Source organism: Medicago truncatula, chromosome 4 (genome assembly GCF_003473485.1).
Source record: "Medicago truncatula cultivar Jemalong A17 chromosome 4, MtrunA17r5.0-ANR, whole genome shotgun sequence".
Lineage (NCBI taxonomy): Eukaryota > Viridiplantae > Streptophyta > Magnoliopsida > Fabales > Fabaceae > Medicago > Medicago truncatula.
The window spans coordinates 53,659,788-53,667,202 of NC_053045.1; the positions used below are offsets into that span (position 1 = coordinate 53,659,788).

Below are 7,415 nucleotides of genomic sequence, written 5' to 3' on the forward strand. Positions count from 1 at the left end.
CTTTCACTCTCTATTGTTTGTAAACTCATGGTTGTCCCAAAAATTATGAGGGAGTGTTTGTTTCAAGGTTAAGAACGACATTCCCGGAATGCATGGCTAGGGAATCATTATACCCATGTTTGTTATAAGGTTGAGAAAAAAATATTCCTGAGCATTAAGGTTCCCGGAAATGAAGTAACTTCCCATAACTTCCATTATTCCCATGAATTTATTCCCAATAAAGAGATGAGAATGTGCATTTCCATGATATTCTCCATAGATTAAAAAAAAAAAAAAATTGTAACTTCCAATTTTCCCAGGAATGTCAAGTTATTTGCAAACACTTTTTTTAGCAAATACCCAGGAATCAAATTTTCGTATTTTCATTCCCGTGTATGTTATTCCTGGAAATAATTTGTGTATCCTCAAAACAAACGCCCCCGAGATAAATGGTTGTTCAAATAGCACACATCGCAACAGATCCATGTGGATAGGATCTGAAATTCGGAAGTTCCTGCGAGAATTTTCGTTTACATTCGAAGTTGACATTCTTAAATGAAATATGAGAAGTGACAAAAGTATAATCTAAAAATGAATAAGATAAGAAGAAGAACACACAAACGAAATTTGGATTACGTTTATTGGGTTTCTTAATTATTCGAGAATACTACTATTAGCTTATTTGGTTCATAGTTTTTCTTCCCACGTTTTCTGTAAAAGCACGGCAGCAACCCACGTTTACTCAAAAGCTCCAATTGCTAGGTTTTAAAAATCGAGCTTATCTTTGCTCCATTTAAATTTGCTCAATTTATCTCATTTACCATCATGTGACATGTGGCAAAATAGAAAATCAAGGGTTGAGATTAAAATGGATGGAAAAAGCATTGTTTTATCAAAAACCAAGGCAAAGTAACTTATTCAAAACAACTTATTTAAAATAGCTAATTTTAAAACAGCTAATTTTAAAATAACTTATTTTAAAAAACAGCTTATTTTTACAAAACAACTTATTAGCTGTTTATTCAAAACAATTTATTTTATACAAAACAACTTATTTTATAAAAATAAATGTGTTCCTTGAATAATTTCACTACTACAGGATATCTTATCAATTATCATCATTGTTTGTGCAATTCACTTTTTCTTTTTAAATTTTTTTATAACCGCCAGAGTAATGTTTTCTTCTACCAAGATTGCCCAAAATGAATGGATCAGAATCAGAGAAATCTTTTATAATAAGCTGTTTTTTTTTTCTTTTTAAATAAGCTGTTTTGAATAAGTTGTTTTTTAAAATAAGCTGTTTTGCATAAAATAAGTTGTTTTGAATAAACTATTTTTTTAAATAAGTTGTTTTTTAAAATAAGTTGTTTTGCATAAATAAGCTGTTTTGAATAAGCTGTTTTTATAATAAGCTTTTTTTTTAAATAAGTTGTTTTTTAAAATACGTTGTTTTGCATAAAATAAGTTGTTTTAAAATAAATTGTTTTGAATAAGCTGTTTTTTAAAATAAACTGTTTTAAATAGAAAGGTTAATGGTTCGGTTAAATTCGGATAATTGTGGTTACTAACGGTTCAGTTCGGTCAGTGAATTGTTATCAAAATAATGGTTCGGTTCGAGAATTGGTTAAATGGTTCGGTTAATTTTGATATGGTTCGGTTTGGTTAACCGGTTTGAATTGGTTTTTGGTTATTTTTGTCCACCCCCACGTGTAGCCTTGGTTTTTGGATAAAACAAGGCTTTTCCCAACCATTTTAATCCCAACCCTTGATTTTCTATTTTGTCACATGTCACACATCCATGATGGTAAATGGAGCAAACCTAAATGGAGCAAAGATGGACTCCTAAAAATCACGGTAATTTTGTCTTGCAAATCCCCCAAACTTGGTTTTTTTCTTCCAAACAAGCACTATATATCAGCTAATATCCTCCATGTAAATACACTTCATACACTTAAAAGAGATAAGCTCTCTATTTCTTAAAGAAGTCGAGAGGAACTTTAATCCAAAAAATATTGATTAGTTTTGAAATTCAGTATACTCTAGATTGAAACATTGTGAGATTAGTCTTGTAAGTACATCTTAAATGATGGTTGCAAAGATATTTAGGGTCTGTATGGATAAACTGCTTATTTGCAGCTTATAATACAAATGCTTATTATAAACTATATTAGAGAATTATGAAAATAAGCTACTTTTTTTTTTTTTTTTTAAATTGTCATAAGTTGTTTTCATAAGTTCTCCCGAACAGTCTCACAAACTTGTGTCCGTAAATGAGCTCAAATAACTCACTCCAAACTGGTCCCAAGTTACATTTGATTCAAGCAACTTCATTTATCTTGCAGCATTTTGATTTATCTGACTAGCATGCAAAGCTAACTTTAAATTTCCCAAGCAAACTTGCTCAAATTAAGTTTAGATAAACATAATGCTCAATATAAGGAGCAAAAATTTTAACTTAGAACTTGTGTCGAAGTATAAAGTGCCACCTCCCCTCTGTGGTCTGCGAGCAAACTAGAGTGTTCTCAAAAGTACTGTGGTAACTGGCAACGGTTATCCGGAATTCACGAGGCATAGATTAGATTTTGGTTTTTGCTGTAGTTGTCTCCTGACTAATGCAGTATAAACACCATTCTTGGCTAGGCATAGATTAGATTTCGGTTTTTGTTGTCTGTAGTTGTCTCTTGACTAATGCAGTATAAACACCATTCTTCTCGAGAAGCTCGTCATGAGTGCCACTCTCAACAATTTGACCATCAGAAACAACTGCAACAGTATTAGCAGTTTTAACAGTTGATAACCTATGAGCAATGACTAGAACTGTCCTTCCCTTCATGATTGAATCCATAGCATCCTGCACCATGTTCATTGCATCTTTTAGCTTATTGCGCAAAACAGTGATAGGAAAATTTCACATGTTCGTGAAGCTGGAAAAATAAACTCATGCAAACAAATGTGTTAACTCACCTGCACTAAGTATTCGCTTTCAGCATCTAAGGCACTGGTGGCTTCATCAAGTAAGAGAATTTTCGGGTCCATAAGCAATGCTCTAGCAATTGCTATTCTTTGTTTCTGTCCTCCGGAAAGCCTTATGCCTCGTTCTCCAACAAAGGTCTTGTATTTTTCTGGGAAATTTGATATAAATTCGTGCGCGTTGGCCATTTTCTGCATTCAATTACATACCAATCATGAACAAATGAAAGATGGGAGAGAGATGTTGTCTCGTTAGTGAAAGAAGACAAGAAATATTACAGCTGCATTTTCAATATCAGCGTCCTCAATTTTGCCATCAAATCCATAAGCTATGTTCTCCTCTATGGAACAATTGAAGAGTGTAGGCTCCTGACTAACTATGCTGATCTGCAAATATGGGAGCAAACCACTTTAGTTATCGAAATCACAAAAATAAATTAGATTGTGGAGGGTTAAATTTATATTGAGATCATACACATATCATAGAAATATTAATTGATGGTTACAGACTTGCAGTGTTTGGCAATAAATAGAAATACAAAACTATTTAAAGAACTACATATTAAAATAAAAAAAATAAAATACCTTTCTGTGTAAATGTTTGTGTGATATCTCTACCAGAGGAACACCATTCACGAGAATATTTCCCTTAGTTGGGTCATAAAATCTTTCAATTAAGTTTGCGATTGTAGTCTGCACAAACAAGAACAAGAACCGAGTTAATTAATGCACATGATGTTATTCGCATTCACTTTACTATACTTTTCTTTTTCTACGCTTCTATTAAAGCATTTTTTTATCATAACCTTTGGAATGATGAGCTGCCAAAATAAACAGTGGAACAAAGGAAAAAGTAAGAGAAGATGATCACAAGAAAATATGAACTAACCTTTCCGCCACCGCTTGGACCAACAAGAGCAACCTTTGAGCCAGGTTGCAGTTTTATATTAATGCCCTAGAAAAGAGCAGAGATTATCCTTCGTTTTAATTATTACCGCTAAAGTTATATCACTAGAACATAAAACTAGAAGGAAAGAGCTACCTTGAGCACCATATGATTAGGGCGTGATGGATAGGAAAACCATACATCATTTAGTTCCACTTCCCCATCATGATCACTACAATAATAGACATTTAATATCACTTATCATTTTAAGAGATCACCTTTCTTAAATCAAAAATGTTTTAAGCTAAAAAGGGGTATATTTAAATTCTGAAATTCACTTAAGAAAATACTGTAGGAAATTTATGTAACTAACCCCAGAGGACATTTATCTCCTGCCTTAGGCATCGATGAGGCACGATCCAACAGTTGAAATACCCTTCTGCTAGCGCCGGCAGCTTTCATAACTACAGTATACAATCCTGACAAACCAGATATAGAAGATCCAACTGCAAGGCAAAGTAATTGAGTAAACATAAGTAGAAAACTGGCAGCTCGAATTCGAATACAACAGATCAAATCACAACTGCATTAAATAAACAAGAAAAACAACTAGCAACTTAACATACTTTCAATTATGGACAAGGACTCTTTAGCTTGGAAAAGGAAAAAATAGAAAGGAAAATACCTGAGAGACTATAAAGAATGAATGATGTAAGATCACCCGAGGTCATGGAACCCTTGATCGTCAAATTAGCTCCATATATAACAACTACAATAACTGAAAGTGTAGATGCTGCATTAAGACCTCCAGAGAAGAGTCCAACAACTTTCTGTATAACAAAGTAGACAAGATTAAATGTTGTAAGGGCAATAAAATTGAACATTAGCATGTGTATCAAAATATGAATGACTAACTCACAGCTTGTTTAAGTCCAAGTGATCGAGTCTCGTTAACTTTCTCAGAGTAGCGTTCTATTTCATAATCTTCCTGAGCAAAAGATCTAACCGTTCTTATTGCACCAAAGGATTCCTAAGCAACGCAGACAAAATTTAAATCGGTTAGCATATCTTCGCCTATGAAAAATACTTGAAGCTATTCTAATCTGTTTAATGGGAGAGACATACCTCAGCAATTGAAGAAGCTACTGCAGCTGCAGCTTGAGTTTTATGAGAGAGTTCACGCAGGAAACGACCAAATTGACGAACAGCGACAGAAATAACAGGTACAACAGCCAAAGCCAATACTATAAGATATTGTCAAGAGAGAGAACACACGTTAGGATAAATCTTAGATTAAAAAACCAGATGAAATCCCTCAAAAAACTTGTCAATTTGTCCAGTTTAAAACCTGACAATAAGAGAACCTTTTCAACCAATTTAAAAACAATAAAAACCAACGGTGACAAATCAGATCGATTTTTTTATTCAATCAAGAATAAAAATGTGAATAAAATCTCACATGCACGGTCCACATAAGGATTGTTATTATTTAGTATTTCTTATTAAATATTTTTAACTTGTAGGACATGTAGTTTTGTGTCATTTTGCTCAATTGAAATCTCATCTAATTAGATTTTTTGAGTTTATGATTCTAATCTTACTTAATATCCTGTTAATTATTAAAAATATATAATTAATTTTCATGAATTTGATTGGTCCAATGGTTAGTATGCCCTGATGGCCAATGGGTGTGTAGGTGCTGCACATTTTACTCACATGTTAACTTCCATGATGTTGCAAACATGAAGCTGAGACCAATAAATGCAGTTGACAAGTTTCTCAAGGCCTCTGAGAGGTTGGTAGTTGCAGCATTCTTAATGATCTGTGTATCTTCAGATAGCCTACTTAAAAGTTCCCCAGTCCGAGTAACATCAAAGAAAGCTATTTCCTGAAAAACCATCATCCGTGAATTAACAAACAAGCATTTAACGTGGGAAAGAGGGTCATTACTAATTAAAAGCTACAGAATTTAAAATTTTCTACTCTCCAAGTTATCAAAAGTAACATAATTGAAGAAAAACAGACAAATTACCTGGTTTACAAGGTGACTGAACAAATTCTTCCTTAGCCGTGCAACAACCCTTTCACTGGCAGAATAAAAAAGCCAGGCTCGAAGTGCCGAGCAAACAGAACTGTAAAACTCAGATTACTCAGTAAACCATTTGAGATCATTATAAGATAAAACTACAAGATGAGTTGAAAAGTAAAGGTGATCGCAAGGATCATACTTACCCGATAACAACAATGAGAAAGATTTCAAGTATGGTATTCTTGACAGCCTCTAATGCTGCGTCTTTCTCCTCAGGAGTTTTGATATCCCCCGAGACAATGTCAATTATCTTCCCACCAAATTTTTGCTGCAGAAGCAAATATATTTCATGTTCATTAGAAAGCAACTTTAACTTGATAAAAAGCTATATTGACATAACTGCAGTGTGTGTGTGTGTGTAGGAGAGAAAAAGAGTGAATGATGCATACAACTAAGGTACTTGATGTGGCTGCAATCAACAGAGCCACCGTAGCAATGACCAATTTTCCAGCCTCAGGCTTTGCCTGTGATTATTTTACAAAACAGAAAAAAGAATTAACTTTAACAATCTTAATGGCAGCAATACATAAATGAAACAACTAAGCCGGTGGTTACTTACAAGTGAAAAGACTCTAAAGAATCCCACATGTGCAGCCTGAAATTTGAATACATAATAAAGTTAACAATTGTCCTTGATAATAAATAATAATAATGGTCCAATAAGGAGGTATGGTATGATATGATTACCGGTACTCCATCACCATGTTCAAGGTCTGATACTTGATCTGCAGTGGAATCGTCGCGTTTCTTACCCCTTCCCTATAATATAAGAAAACAACGAATAGAGTAGTAAACAAGTGTACAAGGATAAATGCAGGGTACAAAATAATTTTGGACGTTTTTGTATTGTAATAATAATAATAAATGCATAATAACCAATAAACATGAATGAATTGGGGGTGGGGACTAAAGTTTCAGAGAACAATACTAGTACTAATAGAGTAGCCTTAAACAAGTACAAACATGCATAATCTAAAGAAAGAAAGAAAGAAAGAAAGAAAGAAATTGACTTACACCACCGCGCTCAGCCTCCAAAAGAGGTGCTCTTTCGCCTCTTTGCCCGTTCATTCTCAAATAATGGCCCTTCCTTCTTCTACGACCTTTCTACTCTTCTTACTCAATAGTATAGTCAATAACTATGTAGCAGTGTCAAGTCAATACTGAGGGAGGTATAGTCTATAGTATAATCTATATAAAAATGAAATAAAATAATCTTTATTTTTTGTGGATTAGATTTAACTTTTTGTTTATATGAATGAATATCAATGAATTTAGAAATTTGGAAATAATGCACACAAATACGTAGCAATAGCATAGCAAAGCATAGAGACGTGCACCCCTAAAGTGACTTTTAATACTGTATTTTGTATCTTTTTGCTTTGTCTACTTTTTCTGAAAAGATACTTATTCGTAATAAAAGACGTCAGCAAGGACGTCATTATCAAATCTTAATGGTATATCCTGCTTGATACTTGCACCTTAACTTAGTTC

General features: G+C 33.4%; 1 protein-coding gene across 1 annotated transcript; it reads right to left on the minus strand.

The window, feature by feature from the left end:
- Positions 1-2,240: 2,240 nt before the first annotated feature.
- Positions 2,241-7,094, minus strand: LOC25493901 (ABC transporter B family member 25). The gene is made up of 17 exons (XM_013602556.3): positions 6,939-7,094; positions 6,612-6,683; positions 6,484-6,519; positions 6,314-6,388; positions 6,068-6,192; positions 5,868-5,967; positions 5,552-5,723; positions 4,961-5,079; positions 4,755-4,865; positions 4,521-4,665; positions 4,209-4,341; positions 3,992-4,067; positions 3,839-3,904; positions 3,535-3,642; positions 3,229-3,336; positions 2,944-3,141; positions 2,241-2,830 (listed from the first exon to the last, which is right to left on the minus strand). Exons 1-17 carry the CDS (start codon positions 6,990-6,992, stop codon positions 2,627-2,629), a joined length of 1,902 nt encoding a protein of 633 aa, XP_013458010.1. The 5' UTR covers positions 6,993-7,094; the 3' UTR covers positions 2,241-2,626.
- Between the last annotated feature and the right edge of the window lie 321 nt (positions 7,095-7,415).

What these genes read in the sequence shown, in the direction of transcription:
- LOC25493901 (XM_013602556.3), bottom strand. Translation starts at nt 6,992, where the DNA reads ATGAACGGGCAAAGAGGCGAAAGAGCACCTCTTTTGGAGGCTGAGCGC. An exon ending in TGGAGGCTGAGCGCGGTGGT is followed by an intron (nt 6,684 to 6,938) that starts GTAAGTCAATTT and finishes CTTATATTATAG; the next exon opens with GGAAGGGGTAAGAAACGCGA. An exon ending in CCACATCAAGTACCTTAGTT is followed by an intron (nt 6,193 to 6,313) that starts GTATGCATCATT and finishes TTGCTTCTGCAG; the next exon opens with CAAAAATTTGGTGGGAAGAT.